The sequence below is a fragment of the Melanotaenia boesemani genome, chromosome 8, assembly GCF_017639745.1.
Source record: "Melanotaenia boesemani isolate fMelBoe1 chromosome 8, fMelBoe1.pri, whole genome shotgun sequence".
Classification (NCBI taxonomy): domain Eukaryota; kingdom Metazoa; phylum Chordata; class Actinopteri; order Atheriniformes; family Melanotaeniidae; genus Melanotaenia; species Melanotaenia boesemani.
Window position 1 is genome coordinate 14,087,169 of NC_055689.1, and position 21,419 is coordinate 14,108,587.

General features: G+C 36.8%; 1 protein-coding gene across 1 annotated transcript in view; it reads right to left on the reverse strand.

The window, feature by feature from the left end:
* clstn2a (calsyntenin 2a) overlaps positions 1–21,419 on the reverse strand; it is a 157,773-nt gene that overhangs the window by 55,713 nt on the left and 80,641 nt on the right. The window contains exon 2 of the mRNA XM_041993079.1: positions 18,210–18,332. Coding sequence (XP_041849013.1) covers positions 18,210–18,332 — 123 coding nt within the window. The remainder of the gene's footprint in view (positions 1–18,209; positions 18,333–21,419) is intronic.

The following is a 21,419-nucleotide window of genomic DNA, read 5'->3' on the forward strand; positions in this document are numbered from 1 at the left end:
TCAGCAGATGTAAAGGTAGATGAAAGATACCGATTTAAGAAATGTTCTCATGTGGGGGAGAAAGTTAGCTTAAAGGAAGCATAACATTGAGGTAGTTTACATGTTACATCTCCTACCTCCAAAGTTGATTGACACAATATTGACAGACAGTGAAGTATCCATAGTTTTTCTGTAAAAGAAGAACCTGATTATTGGAGTTATAAGCCTTGTTAATGCTTCCTTTACATATGTAAATAGATGTGTTCGTGTCTTCTTCTTCTTTGTTCCTATTACTGGTTGCACATGAGCTAGACAGCACAACACTGCCCCTGGGGTTTCCAGTGGTACTACTCTGTTTGCTATGTTGTGGTATGCAAGATCTCTGAAAACAAGGTGAAATACACACGTAAAGGATGCACAAGAGGGGTAGACGGCTCCGTCCACATGCATATTTAACATAAAGCATAAATGAGGTATTAGTCCTGAGGCTTTATAGACTTAGAAATAGTTGAGCTATTGCTTATTTTCTCCTGTTTTCTGAGGATGTTTCAGCCTAAAAGGTAAGCCTTTTATTAACTATCCACTTCGATGCAGTGTGGATCATCACTCCAAATCATGATCTGCCTAGCTTGCCAGATATGTCACATTTATTTACCCTGTCAGCCACACTTACATGTTGTGTTTGTTTGCTGTCACAGACAGAGAGAGGCTTTGATGGTTGGGACAGACCATCTAAAAATGACCAGAGCATAAAGAAGACATCAGTGTCAGTCGGATGAATACAGCTGTTTAGCTTTAAAGGGAACCATTTGATGATTATTTTTATGATAATTATGTGCTTGCTGCTTGATGCTCCTGTCAGACTGTTGAGTCTTTATGCAGTTTTATACAAATGGGAGGTGTTGCTGATATTCTTTTGAATTCTGTAAACATACTGTACGGCACAAATCTCTGCTTATATGAATAGATCAGTCTTAATTTATAAACTTGCTTTCTGAGTGTTCTCTCATCGGGTCATTGGCCTTTCTCCTGATTTTCATGAAAAGATACACGATCCCATTTAGATAATCTGTTTGATCTAAAACTATTACCTGTGTTAAATCAAACACAACATCAATGAAATCTGACAGGTGGCAATGGAGAACCACAGGAGACCTTTGCATACTAATGCACACTTATTAAATTGACATATGTAAGCCATCAGTCAGGCAGGGGTGAGGGAGGGTGTTATGCAGCAGAGTGTCTTCATGCAGCATTTATCAAGGAGGTAAATTCTGAGAAAACATCTTGTAAGGAGGCAATGAGCAGACTAGTTTTGATATGCTGATGAGGTTAAGATATCCTAATCTGTCATCTTTCATTGATCTCTGAATGTTGGTTATGTTCTTCCGAACAGACGGCAGACGATAGCTCAAGCATGCATCGCTGTCATGTTTGATCATTTGTCAGCTCCTCAGCAGAAGTAAATTCAAAACTGTCTATTTGTTCTTAGAGAGAACAGCTTCATTCATTTACACAGATCTGCTATGATGAATCACAGTGTGAAACTAGGGGGAAAAGCAGTACCAGCAGATTTGAGTTGCACATTAAACTGTCATATCTGTTTTGTCTCTTGTAAGCACTACATTTACTTGGCGGGGAACAAACAAATAGTCTTTAAAAAAACATAATTCAAGTATAAAATACATGCGTGCACTTGGTGTTTAAATGTATTCTACGTCGAATGTATGGAATTATTGGTGATGAAACTGGACCACATGGACTAACTGGAAAGGGCCTGCATTATAATTTTTCATTCACACACAATAAAACTTGGCTTAGAAACCTCATCAAACTTAGCTGCCATTACAGCTACCAAAGAAAAGTCCACTAAAAGGAAACATAAAAATTAGGGTTGTCCCGATACAACTTTTTTTTACCTCTGATACGATACAGATATTGCAACCATTAGTATATATACTGTATATATATATATATATATATATCAGTATATATACAATACTGATATCAGCATGGATCATATATACTTTTACTTATTTTGTAGTGTGGAATGTGAGAAAAGGCTTGAGTAAGTGATATTACTCGGGGGGGACACACAACATTGTCTACTGACCGACTGCTCAAAGTTAAGAGTCCACAACTTCAATTTTACTGACTGCCCAAAACAATGTGATCATTTTCCTAAACAAAATAAACATATCACTCTAATAACAAGAGCAGAAAGTTATTGCCTTTTGCCATGACTGATATCGGACCTATTTCTAATATCAATATCGGATCGGGACACTCCTAATAAAAATGCATCCATAGCTAAAAGATTTCTTCATCAATTCTGTGATTGGATAGGATGAAAACTGAATTATTTGGTCACAGATATCAAGCCTTATTTACATTTGGTGAAAGAAAGATATTGATAAAACAAGAGAAAGGAAATGTTATGTTTGGAGCGTTTTCTTATTAGCAACCAGAGCAGGCAACCAGGTTAAAGTGCTCTGCATCACATGGAAGAAGGCAGGAAAGTAAGAATGGACAGGAGAAGAAATTTGTTAAATTCATTGCCATCTCTAAACCAACTTAAAGGTGTATTTTTAAGCCCAAGGACACCTATCAAGTCACACACAAGTTAACTATATATAATCATTTGCTATGAACCTTTGGCATAACTATACATTCTCACACAAATGCAAATAAATGTATGAAGCTTATTTTCAATAAGCTAATATAACACGCACAACTGTAATACCTGAAGCTCAGTTTTGCTTGTAAATGCACCATAACATTACTCAGTTACTCAGTATAACAGAGAGTGTACTAACTCTTCATCTTAGTCTTACTAACATCCACATCAAATACTCAGACACTTCTTCATCACACTTTGATGTTAAAAATAAAGTTGTTTTTCTTCAGTCATTACATGTAATGCCCAACCCACATGGCGTGTGAGTTTAATGCTTCACAGCAACAGCTCCACATTGTGAAACAGTCAAATGACACATAAAGGTCAACAAAAGGTCTTAGAAGGCCAGGAAAGAGTTGGTATTACACTGTCCTCAATTGTTTGTACCACGGGAGGTACTGGAACAAAAATGAGTGAGATTTCCTTTGTCCCTTTCCCCTTCTCTCTCTCTTTTTTAAAAGAAATTAATTTTAGCTTCATCTCACTTCTTACAATTGGCAGAGACAAAGAGATACTCAGGGGTGTAACACTGGATAAAAACCAGAGAAGAAAATGACAGGAAATCATGAATGAGATGAGCTAAGGTCATTTTTGAGCTCTACAGAATGATACTACTGTTCTGCATGTGGACATCAAAACATTAAGCACATAAGCAGTGTGTTTATATTCTAGTTTATGAGGTCTTGCTACATTTGATAAGATGAGCAAATTAGCTCTTTTTAAGTATTTAATTTAATTATTAAAAACAAAACAAAGTCAGATATTAGCATGCCTTCATTTATGCATCGGTCTTAGAATACCAGTTAGTCTGTAACTGGAAGCACACTCCTGGCCAGAGACCAACATTTACTTTAACTTTACAGTCTAGTGCAAACGTGTTTAACCAGGACACAAGAAGCTAGACGTTTTTGTATTATTTTCAAGTGGTCCTGAATAATATTTCTCCAGACTTTCTGAAGGTCTATCAATGTTTTTTTTTTTTTTTTTTGGACATTGACTGCTTTTTCACTCATTCTCAGTCCAGTCTGATCTTTTTAAGACAAAATGTGTTGTGTTTAGTTTTTTGTTGTTGAAATTGTTGTTGCTAAGCCACATATCACTGACCTATGAGTCATTCCAGCATAAAGAAGGTACCTAACTTGAGCAGAGGAATTTGTGTTGCGTCAACACATACAGTATTTTACAAAAAGACCCATTTTAAATAGTAACTTTAGATACTTTGTTACCAGCAGCTTATTCCAAAGATGTATAATATTCCATTTCTTTAGTTCGCTTTAAGAAAATGCTGTGATATACAGTAGACAGAGACAGTATTAGTAGTGATACCCAAAGAGCTATTAAATAAAAAGTTGGCATATTTTGGTATGGATTGAAAAAAAAATCTGGACAATAATATGAAAATAAATTCAAGAAATATATAGACAAAACAAAAATCTACTTTCACGCTTGTTAGAGTTGTTTAAGGCCTTAAATATTATTTACATTCATGTTTTTACAATAAATCACTTCACTTATGTCTTGTTTTTCTGGAAATGCATGAAGAAATGAGCTCAAGACTGTTGCACAGTACTGTATATTTTCTCATTAGATTGTTTTCTAGGTCAGTGATAGTAAAAGGTATTGTTAAAATGCACATAAAATCATTGCATATAACGGTTGTGGAAAAACTATTCACAGAAATGTCCTGCACTGCCACAGAGGGAAATTGAGTCATTTGCAGCTAGTGCAGAGTCAGGAGGGTGGCTGTTAGTATCTGTTTGCTAGAACTCTGACTTAGTTCTGTTCAGCACTTGACTGATGGCCCTTATTGGCCTCATCTATTACTCTGTCACTCAAGTGAAATTGCCCTTCAAATGTTCTGGTACTTCGGGAAAAGTGAGCACTCCTCCTTTTTGAGCAAAGGGAGGGAGCTGAAGATGTACAGAAATCTTATTTTACTTGCACAATTGTCAGATCCTGTGGGACTACTTCAGAGATGGAGCCCTTTGCTGGGGATGAAATAATTTTAAGCAGGTAAATCTGCAATAACAATAGAGGGAGAAAAATGATAGTAAAACAAATAAAGAAACCATGGAAGGTTTAAGAGACAAAGGTCTCCTTCAAACTGCTTCTGGTTACAGCTTTGATTTATGGCTGTAAAACACAGTAAAATCTCACAGCCAAGCAAGTATTGTCTCCTACATCTTGTCCTCGGCTGTGTGTGGGCCTGGTGGCAACATGACAGCTCATTCCTAGATACTATTAATGACAACACCCCCATTTTCTAGGGCTGACTTCAATCTATCAACCCACATTCAGAGAATTCATCGCTCCTACAACAAATTGAAACCTCCTGTGTGAGACACAAAATAGGGTAATGGGTTGAAAATGAGCAAATTATAATAATTTAGCTTTTTTAATTGACCCTTGACACCCCTCAGTCCATTAAAAAAAGATTATTTGTATGTTTCAGGAAGTCAGCTCAAAGAATATTGCACCATGATGATGGAATCTGATTTATTGAAGAGCTATCAACAGTAAGGCTTTAAGTTTATCTCCCAGTTTTTCCTTAATATAAGATTTTTAGCATTTTAGCTAGGACATCCAAGGACATCCATCTGTTGTTCCAAATATTGTCATTATTATTATTATTATTATTATTATTATTATTATTACCATCCATCCATCCATTGATACCTGGTTATTACCATTACAAAAATACTTTTATTTGAGTAAAACTTTCACTGCAGGATTGTTATTCTGTGTTTTAAGAATATAAGGATATGATGAAATCTAGCTGCATAGTGCAACCAGTTAAATACCACCCAATCACCATCTCCTTAAAAATGTGGAACAAGAGTTACAGCAATTAAAAAAAGATCACTCTGTTGTTTGTCCTTTCTGGACTACTGTAGAAACCTGCCTGTGAACAATGGTGGAGGTACAAGGAATGCAACCTCAGCTGTCTAAAGTAATAAAATTGAAAATTCTTATAGTCAACACAATTCTGCACCAATAAAAACGTAGTTTTGAATATTATATCATTACTTTAAATACTGCACAATATTACATTTCGTAAAGCTTCTAAATGCCTATTTCACCCCTGTCCTGTTTGACCTCTCCCTGACTTTCTCTGTCTCTCCAATACAGATGTTAATCTCAAGATCTCTCAGGCTGATGCAACACTGAATACAAAGTCTGTTTGTCTTTCACCTTGATAGACAAAAAAAGGCAAGACTCACATTTAAACCCATTTTACACAGCCAATCTGACATTTACTGAGGTAAATAGTTCATCGATACTAGACAAATCCACCTTAATAAAAAAAAAGAAAATCATGTTATTTAACACCTATAGAAGTCATTCCAAGGTGGGGGTTTTGCATCAGACTTTGTACTCTAGTAAAATGTATGCACAGTTGCTGGCTGTGAAGAGGATACCTGACACGACACATACAGTATGTTAACAGTGGTTATCATATCATTATAACATTTTATTTTTGCCAATTTTTAAGAAGATCTGAGCGACTATGTATGCTCTGGTGAGACTCAGCCAAGTAGAGGAGGTGGCAAATGATTGTACAACTCTTGAACAAGTATCCATAGTCACTCTTGTGAAGAACTGACCAAGGATATTCAGGACTCTGCTGAACAGCAGTGGGAACAGATCATCTACTAGATATATGCTATATTTAACAGTAACATGTGCAGTTGGCTTTGAATTGGCCTCTTTGGTAGTCAATCCACTGAATTCCTCCAAAACCCTAACAACGGACAGCCCTCAGAGCTGATGCAATGTGATAGCTAAATGCTGATTTGTTCTAAGTTATCTTGAGTCAGGAGGAGACATCTTAAGCCGACAATAATTGATTTCATGACAAAGAGGACACAGTGCAAAAAATAATGAGCAAAGCCATATCACATGTACTGAGACATGCATACTCAGGTTGTCGACTATGATATCTGACAGAAGCTTCCATGTTGTACATAAGCAGGTTATTTTCCCATTGGTTGGAGAGAAATGCCCTCTTCTGGTAATCTTTCATCATCAGGACTATTTGACCTTGGGTTAAATATTCTGAGTGAGTTCCATGAATTAACAGCTGGTTCGTTTGTGCTGCTAGGCAATCATGGAGAGCCAGTTGGTGTGCATCATGAAAGGGGCCTGGTGCAGTCCAACGCTTCATAAATTACTTTGTTTTGTATACTGAGATTAGGCTATAGATTTTTTTTGTATAGTTTTAGTTTAAATTCCCCTTCAGCAAAGTTTTGGGGGAAATAGATATTTTATAAAGTATTATCTGCCTATCAGTTCCTTAAGGCAAGGCAAGGCAGTTTATTTGTATAGCACATTTCATGTACAGGACAATTCAAAGTGCTTTACATTAAGAGTCAGTGTACAGGTACAGTATATCGAGAACTGCGATAGCTCCTTAGACATTAGTGTTGAGTTTTGTGGAAAAATAGACATCAGTAAATCCAATTAATTCATTACAGAATACTGTCATGTTTATTTTTCATAATTTGGATGATGACTATCAATAGAGAAACAATGGATTTGAATGTCCTGAGTAAAAGTAAAGATGAAGTTTGGGGTGAAGTGAGAAGTTAGGAAGGTGTAGGGCAGGAATCCTCAAAGTCTTGAGACATGTCAGTCTGGACCCAGCCTAACTTATGTTTTGAATTACAAAATGCTATTATCCTAAGTCTTTTTCAAAATGAATGTTCCATAAATAAAAAGGTTATAATGGAAAATAAAGTGTCCCTGGATATTATTCACGGCGATCTAATGATAACAATGTTCACCACGTTTTGCCGTCTCGCCCTTAAAGCGGTTTGTCTCAACTGTCTGTGACACCTAGACTGTATGGTGATAGCCAACATGCCATCTGTCTGTGGCAGGTTGGCAGGCAGGCAGGAGGACATAAGCAAAGGCTGCTATAAATGACAGGAACCAGTAGCCTATTAGTACACAAGGGTTTGTGATGTTAGAGCCAATCAGAAGCAGAGTAGGGTGGGCATTTGTAACAACTCCACTAGTAAATAACTAGACAAAACCAGCGCCATGTCTCCTGCTAGACTTGATGCTTTTGAACTGTTCTGTTTTTGACTCCATATGTCACTTAAAGTTAATAAGTAAAAAAAAAAAAATGTCAGATGTTCATGTTTATGTTGACAATGTTTCCCTTCTTATTTGTCATTCTGAATTTCCTCCAGAATGTGGTGAATTTAATTTATATGAAATATTTATTTGAGTTATTTGTTTATTTGTAATATTAGGTTGTTTTTATTATTTTCATAGTTTTATATGTTGTTTACACATGAAAGAAAAAACTGTGAAATGTGTTTTTGCACATTTTTTTTTACCTCTTGCCTTCAATGGAGAGTCGATATGGACCTCTGAAAAATAAGTTTGAGAACCCCTGGTGTAGGGGTCATAAATGACTCAAGATAAAGTTAGTCTGACCAATGCAGATATCATACACAGGTCAAAAGGTAAGATTAACTTATTTTATCCCTTTATGAACAAGGCCAGTGAAGTGAGTAAGATATGCAAATTAGTGTTTAATTGGCCTGTCAAGGTGTTGAAGCTCTGTCAAACCACTGTCACAGAGACAGAGGGAGAGAGCAAGAGTCTAAGAATGTGGCAAATTGCAAGATTATTTTCAGCTGCTGTTTACTGTACATTTCATTAAGTAATTTTAACTCACACCAAGGCAGTCTGTCAGTGCTCTACTCACAAGGAACAAGTTCATTCAGCTTTTTATTTTGAGAAAAAAGATGCAACACATTAGTGTTTTATCTACCAAAACCCAGAAATTATCTGTAAACATGTTTGACTGCCTTTCCACCATTGCAGGCGGCAAGAATGAGATTTGAATTCAGACTATATCTGTAAATAAGTGCTTTATTATTGTTTAGGGTTAATCTGATCAAATTTCAAGTATCCTGAACAAGGTATCTTTTGATTGACAGGTATTGGCGTCACAGAGTACATCTCAGCTCCCAATCTCTATTTTTTGCTGCAGTCATTGTATTATAAAATAAATTAAATTGTAAGACTTTCAGCTTTTCAGCAGCATGCTGCATGTCCACCTACTGATACACAGCTAAAATGTATGATGTGAAATTGTGTAGAAAACAGATGATGGGCCACTGGGGTTTAGTGGCACCAGCTGGGCAATGTTTTACTTGCATGGCATACCACTTTACTAAAAAAGGTGTGGGGCTGGTATAGTACATTTTATAACCCCCAAAAAACTCATACATAAAGGCATACACAAAACACACATAGCTTTAACTTATTATGAAAGAACACACACACACACGCACACACACACACACATACAAAGACAGCAAAATAGAAATTGAAAATCATATTGTGTCAAGAAATGAGAGAAAGATTCAGTAGAAAATCGAAAAAATGGGGTAATAGGCTGGTAATGGAATGGGCTGGGTCCTCCATAAAAATCAATCAGAGGCTAAGAGGTTGTTTGACACTGTGAGCAATTTGACAGTGCATTGATGACAGAGTTCCAGTCAAGCATTACTGGACGTGTAATTACTCTGACCATCTTATAAGAATCCAATTATCTTCCCTCAACAGTGGAAAAGCAGAGTGATTCCAACTCTCTATAAAAAGATCAAGTTTTACTGTTTGCCAGTCTTTTCCAGTAGTTGTGCGATTTAAACCGTCTTCTCAGTTACCAGCTAAAGGCTTGCTTTCTTGTTTGACTTGGTGATAAATTGTCTCATTGCATATGATATAGTTCAGTGAAACAAAGATGTAATCAGGTTTGGCTTGTAGATCCTGTCTGTTGTGCAATAAATTCCATGGAAAGGAACAAAACCTTAAATAACTCTGTGCAAGGCAGGTGGGCTCAACAGGGGAGAGAGTCAATACAATCCTTTATAGCTTGTTGACAACAGAGGGCTACAAGCTGAATGAAAAATGAATAATTGTAGAAGCAATCTATATAAACAAATACACAGCACTCAGACATAACCGCATTGTTGAGACAGACCAGCATGTTTAATCACCAGTACATGCAAGCTCTTCAAGTACAAAAAACACCCCAAAAAAACAAGAAACAATCCTTGCAGGGAGACCAACTGGCAAGCTAACAAACATGGGGGCAAATGTGTAGGTCCAGTAGAGATACCAGAATCAATGAAATGTGACAAATATCTGCCACTCTGGTTTATAAAAGTGGATGTCAGGATCTACACTGGACAGAAGCCTCTCCTCAGATGATTTAGGAGTTGAGGCTGTGACTAAAAGGCCAATCTAATGATACCTTGTGATGAAAGATGGATAAGAAAGCGAAAGAATCAAAGAAAGATTAAACTAAAATAAGTGGTACATTTTTTTCAAAAGTAAGTTTCTTGTCTTGAATTTCAATAAATAGCAAAAGAGTTTGCAGAAAAAAACAAGGAGAAAATTGTGCTGTAACTACAACATTGTACACTTCTGAGGATTTGTGGATGTCAAGCCAAGTCTCACATAAAATATGCAACAGCTATGCTCTAAGATGGCAATGTTCTTTTTGGCACATCTTTTTAAAAATTAGATTAGATCCTCATAACTAGAGGCGGGCAAAGTATAGAAAATATTCAATCTATCACAAGTTGTTGAACATGTGATGTATAATATGCCTATTTCACAAACATCAAGTACGAGCTGTCAGGGTAGTGTTTAAGGCATTTACATGTGATTTTTGATTATAGTTTGGCTTCTCTCACTCACTGCAAATCCCCCACTCACAGCAGACAGCACACTCCCCTGCCCAGCCAAAAAACTTTCTGGCACGCATGCGTGTTGTATCAGAAGAGACAGGAAAGAAGCACAGAGAGTGTAAGTAAGTACATGCATCAAGCTAGTTTACAAGCATTAAGAGATGAAAGCTGGGTGTGAGACTGACAACTTGGTTCAGAAAATAACACTAGATCTATCATCTAGCAGTTTTGTAAGGAAAATTTTCAAAACAAGGCTATCTGCAAAATATTTAAAAAAACTGTTGCCAAAAAAGACAGCAGCACCACAAATTTGTGTCACACCCCTCAAAGAGCAAAGTGGGTTCCTGAGGCTTTGACCATTCAGAGCCATTGTGATTAAAAATGTGTATCTGGTCAAGTTGTTTTAATCATCTGGGCATTTCGTTCACATGGAACTGGTCTTTTTGGAAAAGTAAGACTAAATCTTTAATTCTGGTTTAATGGAAGGACAGGACTCAGCCAGAATACAGTATTTATGGTAAGAATCTTGCTAATTAAAGCACGAAATCAAGCATGGTTTCAGCACGGGGTGGGGCAGGGGGTCCACAGCTTTTTAGAAATTGCATGAAGAGGGTCCTCAAGGAAAATAGGAAAAAGGAAAAAGCATGTCTTGCATGCTAGAAAAAATCAGCCAACATCTCAAATATCTTGTTTACAATTTTTTTGGTCAGATTAAAAAGAGAAACTTTATTCTCACAGGCAAAAATTTATAGGAAAAGAGAGGAAAAAGAAAAGACTGAAAACATTGCTACCCCAAACTTTTTAAAATGTATTTATACTTAAATGTGTTTGGTGCTGTGGATCAACTTGGCTGTTTTGATGAGAGACTGTGTGTATTCATACATGATATAAATCTCTTGTGTACTCATTCTGGTCTTGGAATTTTGGAAATCGATTTGAAGAGTGCATAATACAAAAAGAGGTGGTACACTACCGTTCAAAAGTTTGGGGTCACTTTGCCATGGGATTCAATAGGGAAGTGACCCCAAACTTTTGAACGCTAGTGTACATATACTGTATGTAGGGTTGGACGATATATTGAGTATATTAAATGTATCCCGAGACTTTTTACATCGGATATATAAAATGGCTACATTGCGAACATCGAGTTTAAACTATCACAGCAGCGTTTTAAGCTACTACGTGGGTTTTTCTTTGTAGCGCTCTGTCTGCTTGTTGGCGTGAAGCTCACCACAAGGCTTCTCTCACACACAGCAGACAGCACACTCCCCCGTCCATCCAGAAAAGTCTTCCGCACGCAAGCGCATTGTTTTTCAGGAAAGACAGGAAAAAACATGAAGACGAGCAGTATGCAGGTAGCTATCTAGCTAGTTTACGAGAGTTAAGAGATAGAAGCTAAATATGAGACGCCTATTTTTAGCAGTAATTCGTCTCAGAAATGACGATGATGATGAGGACTGATTGTTCAGCTGTGCATGTTTCCCGATGGACATGAAGTTCCTAGTACACCAGAGCAAGAAAACTCCTCCAGCTGCTTTTATTATTGAATAAGAGCTAACATTATTTTTAAAGCAGATATTTCTGTCTGTTTTACAGTTGGTTGATGCAACTATTTCCAAGGTGCGCTCTTCTCTCTGCTGATGGGGGTGTAGAAACATGATGTAATATAATTACACATCAACTTGAGAATAGGATAAAAAAATAAATAAAAAATAATAAACAGGAAAACAGAAAAAAAAAAACCTGTTCTAGAAAAAAGAACTCTTGATACTTCTGTTGTGATCTGGTGCAAATTATAGATAAAAATATCTCATTATATAAAATAAGAAAATAATAATTAGGGCTGTCAAAAATAACACGTTCATGGCCATAATTAATTTATGTAATTAATTGCGTTAAAATTTTTAACGTAATTAATGCATGCGCAGCATGACAATCCCGATACATCTGCCATTTCTCTGTTATGACGGCGGGACATGGAGAGACACGGTGTAAAAGATCAGACGGCTTGTTCTATTGATGGATTTGAGAATAAACAGCATTAATGGAGCAACCCATGAACGTCGCCTCTGTGGAGAATGTGGGTGTTTTAACACAAACTCTTTTCCTGGTGAAAGGGTTCCACACCCGCACTTTTCTTCTGCTCTAGAGTATCTCTGGTCGTCTCCAGGTTTGTGCAACAGCTGCTTCTTCCCTCTCCTCTCATATTGCTCCGTGAATTACAACGGCTGTCGGTGATCAGCTCGACTCTCCTCTTTTGTTGCGTGGCTTTATTGATCAGCTGAGAAGGAGGAAACTTGCGGTTCATGGTTCACACCATCACATACTCACCTCAAAGTATTGATTTTGGCAGGACTTTCTCTAACAAAGTAGCTGACAACAGAAAGTAGCTTTGGAAAGGATTTCAGCTATGCAGGGGCGGGTCTAGAAAAGTTCTGACAAGGGCCCAGGCAGGAGCACTGACCAGGGGGGGCACAAATCAGACCTTTTTTTAGGTCTAGATTTTATGAAATATTGAACTGATTATTACAACTAAAGTCAACATCTAATGTAAAAACGTGAAGAAAAACTTCCCAATGATATAATTTATCAACAGGTGTTTACTTTGGGTGATGCTGCTGCAGGACTTTTATCATGATAAAAGAAAAAAACTGTTTTTCTCCAGATCATCAGTTTTCTTCATCAATGTTGGCTGTTTTACTTCAGTTGCCACATCTGCTGTTTTTTATTTTTATAATTAATAAAAAAAAAATTTATTCAGAATTATGATCTAGAACATGGTAGAGATGTTTTAGGACAGCATGTAGAAGTACATTACATGCTGCATTTACTGACAATTGGACATCTGACGTTTACCCAAGAGAAGGTCAGTTACAGTAAATATTTGTAGCATCAGCTTGTTCTTACAATACAGTAAAAACAGGCAAATTTCTGGCATAGTTGCGAATGGTGATTAATTATGATTAATTAATTTGAAAGCTGTGATTAATCTGATTAAAAACTGTATTCATTTGACAGCCCTAATAATAATAATAATAATAATAATAATAATAATAATAATTATTATTATTATTATTATTATTATTATACATATATATATATATATATATATATATATATATATATATATATATATATATATATATATACAGAGAGAGAGAGAGAGAGAGAGAGAGAGAGAGAGATACATGAATCAATTACATGCTGGTTGCACTACACTGACACCCAGCCTGTAGGTAAGTATCAGTAATCTGAATAGAACATCATCTTGATGTTATGCATCTGTTTCATTTTGTAGACATGCTTAACTATTACCTGGGAACCAAGCACCCACTGCAGAAATTTTAACCACTTCATGAAGTCAAAGAGGACACAGAGGAGAAAGATGGAGATAGCCAGACAAAGTGATATGTTCCTCTCCCTCTTAGGGCATAGAAACAGACACCTGTGTGGTTTGATCAGACTGTCACTTCAATATCCTCCCTTATCCTTTGATGGTCCATCACATCATTTCTCTCTCCATTCTCTCTGTCTCTGATGAACACACACATGCACACACACTTGATGCATATTCCCATTTTCTGGGTCTACCTTTGTTTCCTGCTTTCATCTCCTGCTCTCACATCACCTACCTTTTTTCCTAACATTTCTGTCCCTCTCCCTTTCTGTTCCACTTCTTTTGCTCCACTGCTTTGAAGTGTGTTGTAGTTTCTGCTTTGTTGAGTCCTATAACTTAATTACCATGTCTGCTTATTTTTCATTTTGATACAGTTTAGAAAGTGAAATAGGATTTGGCCAGGAGAACCAGTGATCTCAAGTAAAATTTTACTTCTGTGTAATGATGCCATGAAATGATTTTTTTCTATAGATTTATCTTCTAATCTCTACTTAACAGCTTTTTTCATAGTGATAATGTGCCATCTTGCTATCTCCAATCATCTGTACAGCACATCAGCAGTTATACAAAGAATAAGACGATAAAGATGTAAGAAATAATCCCTGTTTGGGATCCAGCTGTAACCTATTATTGGCTTAATGGTGAAAGATCTACAGGAATATTTACTTTTCCTTTCTAATTATTAAACTAACTTCTGTTACATTTGATGAAGAAGTGAGTCAGGTAAATCAGTCCTGCTCGCTCAATTCAAAAGCATTTTTCTCCCAAAATCTCCTTCACCCTTGGCTTTAAACTTATGATAAGAAGTCTAACATTTATAAACTCACACTGGCAGCAAAAAATCCATGTTGACTGAATTCTTGGTTAAAAAAAATGGACAAATATAAGTAAAAAAAAAAAAAAAGCTAATTATGTTTTTCAACAATAATAATTAGCATGAAAGAAAATTTCCAAGAGCAAACTATTTGAAATTGAATGTTCTAATATGTATGCCAACATCAATCCAGCAGCTACAGCTTAATAATAATAATAATAATATCTAAAATTAAAGGTTTAGCTGAAAATAAAGTCACTATATCAAGAATTCAAAACATCCATTTAAAATGTGTCCTGCAGAGATTTAATCTGAAGGGTAGTATTTTTATTTAATGTTACTCACAAAAGCAGCTATTTCATGTTGGAACTCAAATCAATATGCTGAACACCAACACAAAATCTGAAATACTATTTCCCTCTACATTCACATATTTACCACAAGCATTACCACATTATTTCCTCTAGATCATTGTAATGGTATGAACCTTCTCCTGTTCTTCTATGTTACAAAAACAAAACAAAATTATATATATATATATATATATATATATATATATATATATATATATATATATATATATAAACAAAAACTGTTGTTGTAAAAGGCAAAAATTACAGATCAGTGTTGAATGTCATCTGTGTATTGTGTTTACACATACAAGAAAAAACAACAAGGAGTTGTATCTGCTTACCTCCTCCTGTACTGTGTCTTTGCTTCCTCCATTCACTCCCATCAATCTATTTTTTCCTTTCACTTGTATTGTCCAACATATTTCTCTTCTGTGTGAGTTGTGCAGAGGAAACAGTCTACCTCGGTACATTATTCCAGTACCATGATGAATGTGAGGAATTCATGCCTGTTGACTGTGGCCTTGAGATAAAGAATAAGCAAATTGAACTGCTTGCTTGCTTTGCAACACCCTGGAGTCCACTACTACCATTTCTCATGTTAATTTGATTGAGAATTCTCAATCAGTACACAGAATACTCCTCAACCCACACAACTTCGTGCAAGGGTTTTGCTATGGGGTGGCAAATGATAGAGGATGTCATCAAGGCACACAGGCATAACAAATGAATCTCCAGGATGTCTGTCTCAGCATTTAATGTTCAAGTTAGGCCCACTGTGGGTAGTTTACATCAAAGTGAAATGTGGTGTTGCAGGAGAAGCCAGGACAGAGCAAGAGCAAGAGACTGAGGGAAAAGTGGAAGATTTACATAGAGGCAAGGTGTGCGGTAGAAATGAAGAATTCAGAGAAGAGAGAGTGGAAAAAAAAAGAATGACTAGAGAAAAGTGTAACAGTGGAGGAAACAAGCAAGTACTTAACAATCCTGGTCTGTTTTCCCACAGTGCAATTAATGTGGAGCCAGGAGGAAAGAACACTGCACCGTAAAACAAAACGAGGATTGATGAGAGTGTCTATAGTGTAAGTGACTGGCTATATATGGGCTCGCTGGGAGCAATGTGTCGAGATAGTGAAGAGGAAAAAGGATGGCTAGATTGAGAAAGAAGGAATGTGGTGCTAGGTAGAGCAAAAAGACACAAATAAGGATAAAGATCAAGATAAAAATTTGACAGAACAGTTAGACTCAGTGGGGCAGGTTGGGGTGGGGGTTTTTACAAGCTGAGCCAAGAGAGATAAATTGGGACAAAGCTGCTCTTTAATGGCCATTTTTTTCAGTCTCCTTGGAAGCTATTGTATTGGTTCCATTCATTGGACCACATGCAATGAAAAAGAATTCAAGGAGAGAAATATTACCAGTCAGGAGCCTTTCTGTTTTTTTTTTATGGGCGATAGCTCAACCGGGTTGACCTTCTCAAGTAAACAAACTACATGTTAATCATGGAAGGAAAAACAAATAAAATCTTTTCCTGCCTATCCATCATGATGTCACTGAACTTTCACTGCATCAACAATATGTTTAGCAGAGAAAGCTTTTTCATGTAAATCACCGTAAGGCTACTTGTGTGGAAAAGAGGTTTTTAAAGTGGTGTTAACATGGTCACCCTTGGTGTTAAACAGAGTATTGCTTTAGTTGATGTTTTTGAGAAATATATTCTGTACCCCATTAAGACTGAATTCTCTCTTCCCTTTCTTTTATTGACAGTATTTAGTTTACATTGTAAAAAATTGTATAAGAGCTGAATTCGTGTGAGAAAAAAAAACTTAAGCACAGATTCAAGCAGCTTCCCACTCCTCAAGGTCTTATGTATTTACCCATCCAGCACAGCCCTCACATAACACTGATCAAGACTGTGAGCGCTGTGGTGTTAGAGCAACAAATACAAACAAAGAGAGAGGAAAGCAGCTGAGTTATCAGTTTTCCATTGTTGTCAGCACTTGGATTAATAGGAGCCATTTTGCCATAATGAGCTGTTTAGCGTTGGCTGCCAAAAGCCTCTTTGTTTGCCTTTGAGTCCAATAATTGTTCAATTATAACAGCTCTCTCTGTCCCACTTCTTCCTGTTACCGTTAGCTGTACCTGTGTCTGGTTCCAGCTCTTGTTAGAAAACATCATCTTCTAACTATCAATTTAAGATGAGATCTGTAATGATGTTGCAATGTCAAATGTCAGCTCTCCACTCCCACACACCCAGTTTAATGGCAATTGGCCTATTGGATCTGGGATATATATATCTATATATCTGCATTTGTTTAGGAGAGATAAATGGAATTCAGTCTCTGTGAAAAACAGTGAGTACAAACAACTGCTATAAAATCTGTTTTTGTCTTGTGGCATTAAGTTACTACAGTTACAGGCACACAATGCTGAGACATCCTCATTGAGGTCCTTTGTGTATGGACATAATGTGTGAGCAAGTTCTGCTTATTGTATGTGTCTGTAAGAGTTATACTCAGCACAAAGCTTAAAGTCAGTAAAAAAACCTAACCTAACTGAATTTTAAAGTAGATTTAGATAATGCTTTAGGAAGTTGAATTACTTTTAAATCTATATTTTTACATCAAAGCTGCTCCAGGGTCTACAGTAAGCTCATGCTCTGCAGATACCACTGTGAGCTGATAGGAGAAGAAAAATACTCAGTAACACCAGAGAATGTCTAACAACAATGTGGTGAAATTGAAATGCATAAGGCACGCACAAACAGCTTGAAAACTCAAATTCACATCTCAACGTGAAAGCAGGTTGTTATCAGTTAAGCAGCTAAACTGTTTTCTTCTGGAACAGGGCTATTCAACATCAGCCCTCGAGGGCTAATATCTTGCAGTTTTTAGATGCTTCCCTGCTTTAACAGACCTGACTCAAATTAATGGGTTACTGTGCAGAACATGACAACACACTGGTGGATCCAGTGTCCATGTCCATTGAGTCAGATGTGTTGGAGCAGGGTTGTGGGTAAAACCTGCAATACACTGGCCCTCAAGGACCAAAGTTAAAAAACCATTGTCTATAAAAAAAAAAGTCATCTGAAAAGTCAAATACTGATGAACTAAAAGGGACAAACTTCTACCTATTGTAGCAGAGATGAAAGTACGCTGGACAGTAATGCAGTTGGATGGCCAAGTTGTGTCACAACTATAGTGTGATTTAACTGTGTATGTAAACTTGCTAACTATGTGTACATGTGAGAGGGTGTTTGCTATTGTGCATCTGCATTTCCTACCAGCATAAGGGACCGGGGCATCCTTGTCTAGAGCGACCAGAGGAGGGTCCAGCAGCACCGTGTCCATGTTCTCTGTGATCACACCATGGTAAGATGTTTCTATCCATGGCTTGTGCTTGTTTACTGTCAAGGGAAAAGGAAGAATACTGTAAAAGATGTTATATGTAATGACAGATCTGTAAATTTTATTTCAACACATATCTTAGTTTATCCCATCACTGTACTGACTAATACATGTTCTTTCTGTTGTACATATTTCTGATGTACATATTACTATTGAAAAAAAAATACTACAAAAAAACTGAAAAACGGGGGGGGGGGGGGGGGGGGGGGGGGGGGGGGATTTGAAGTGTTTAGTTTACTGTAGTAATGCCGGCTAGTTTCTTTCCACCTGGTCCCCATAGCTATTGTTTGTCTCAGACCAGCAGCTATGTTCCGCCTGGTGTGATCCGGAAAAAAATAGTCTGGAGACATTTCGTTTTCACGTTGAAATCCGGGTCAATAAAATGTAGCGCGACATTTCTATACGGCTCTGGTGCGGCTTTACCACAGGTCCGTAGCGGTGGCGAAACATCGGACTGTCACCACATCTTTCACAACACCCTCACTACACTCACCATACAGGGAAGAAAGAGACAGTCCACTAAAATGGTGTTGAGATGGCAGTGATGCCGTTTGTCCAACGTGTTAATGAGTTTCTTAAATCCTGGATTGTTCATTGTGTGAATTGAGAAAAAAGTCCTGTTTGTTTATAACGTTTGTCTCTCTGTGACTCTGGGAGCTGGTGGATTATTTAGTTGCGACTCACAAAAATTGAACATTTTTCTATTTTTTTGTGTTGCGTCGCAAGCCCCCGTGTGCACGTCTGTGTGCACGAACGCAACATTTTACATGCACGACTGTCGCTTGTCGCCTGGCTGGAGGAAACTCGCACAAGTTTACATAGAAAATGATGGAGAAGGAGCGACTCCGCCTCCCGTGTGTCCAGGTGTCTGCAACTCAATAAAACTAAAGCGGTTGTGGGAGGAGTCTGCAGCAAAGCGCTGCAATGACAGCTGCTCTCGATTTGAAAACAGCACAAATTGAAGGACAGAAAATAATCGGACCATTTCATTTTTATGATCATTCAAAACCCAGATCGTAATTGCAATTAAAATTCGATTAATTGCCCAGCCCTAATATATATGTATACATACACATTTATCAAAAATTATATATTGTCTTTTTTTCGTAAACATCTCAAAACATTTGCAGCTTTAAACGAGTTTTATTTAGCAGACTAAGGGAAAAATGGCTCTTTGGATTGGAAAGGCTGCAGACCCCTGCACTAAACAAATAAACAGATTTAGCAGCAGTTTTCTCTTTAAACAGCAACATTTAAATATTTCTTCATATATATAAAATCAAATATTTATGAGAAAGAAGAATGAAATGTTCAGGATTTACTAACTAAAAGGTAAAAAGTTAGCAGGATGAATTTAAAGCTGTGAAGCTGCTTCCTTCTAAACACAGAAGGAACAATATGTGATGAATATCAGCATCAGGTGAACAGACAGAAAGCAGGATTAGAATCTCACAGCTTCTAGTTGGTGAGGAGAGAGAAATATTCACAATATGCACAATAACTTCCATCCATGCACCTTCAGTGCTTCATTATCCAGATTTCTGCCTATAAATTCTCTAACTTGGCATTCTTAGCTTGACTGTTTAGCTTAACTTCTTGTGCCTGCACCCTATATACCTGCACCCCCCTTTTTTTTTTTTACAAAATGGTGAACTCAAACACTGTTCCTCTGCGGTTGATAAAGCAGATCTTAACACTGATCAACATCACACACACTGATTATTCAAACAGCAAATTAAACTTAAACACAGCAGGACCTCACAAATAGGAACTTATGTGAATCCACAAGAACAACCATATGTGCATCATGTACTTTTGTGTAAGCATACACACACACATGCATACACACACACTATCTCTAGTGTACAATATCACACTGTGCTGGGAACTGGGCTGTCACCCTGACCTTTCAATCCACTGAAGAGGAACACTTTGTCTCATGCCAATGAGCAGATGACATGTCCAGCTGGCTGTGATTTAAAATGCATCAAACTGTTCCTAAAGCCTTCTCACATCTCTTTATCTGTTTCAACAAATTTCAGTAGTTTTGTCCCACTGTCCCATTTTTCTCCCTTGCTTGTCCCCACACTGAATTAAGAAAACGGGGTCACTGTGAAAAGGAAAATAAGTCCTAATGAAAAATTATCTAACGTTAGTCCATTCATACCTGATGCTGCAAATGCATGCTTTTACCTTTTAAGCCTGATATGATGCACTCACATCCCAACAAATTCAAGATATAAAAAATATTGGTAATCTTAAGGCCAAAGTCAATAATAATTTAAAACTAAAGGTTTAACCTCTCAATTGTGTTATATTTCATATTTTCTGTTTTTTTTTTGTTTTGTTTTGTTTTTTTGTTTTTTTTTGTTTTTGTTTGTTTGTTTCTCGCCGTTAAGAACAAAACGTTTTAGTGGAGGGATTTAAGCTTTCCAGAAAACCATCTTGTTTTTGTGGGCTTCTTAATACAATCATGAAGAACATACTGCATTAAAGCAACAAAGTGTGAATGGAAAAAAGTATTTCAATCCAAACATGGAAAATATTTATCATATTTAGCCATTGAGAAAGATGTTTAACAATTTTATTATATATATTCTATAATATTTTTCATTCAGTTTGTGATATAAAACTATGTGTGCTGATGAAAGCTGATTTTTTTGTACCTCAGTAAAACTTTTTTCACATTTGCCTCAGACCACTGACAGAGAACTCCTGATCTATCCAGATGGGAAATGTTGCCATTCAAGAGGCAACGCAGTAGGAGTCAAATAAAACCACAAGGGAAGACATTACGCTATTAGTGCCAACTTATATTCTTGCAGTGGCGATAAAGGACTACAGCAGACATCATTAATCTGCTCTGCTGGAGATTAGCGAGGGTGGAGGTCTGTCTTCAAGAGATATTTAGGTACATTTAGGCTACACCTGGAAATGTTTTCATTTCTAATAATGGACTCAATGATGCATGGAGAAATGCATTAAAAGTGGCACTTTCATTCCATATTGTAGGTAAGGGTCCTACTTTTTGCTTCCAACTTTTGTTGGATTAATTTTTTAGTGTTATGGGTAAAACTTTTATTGAA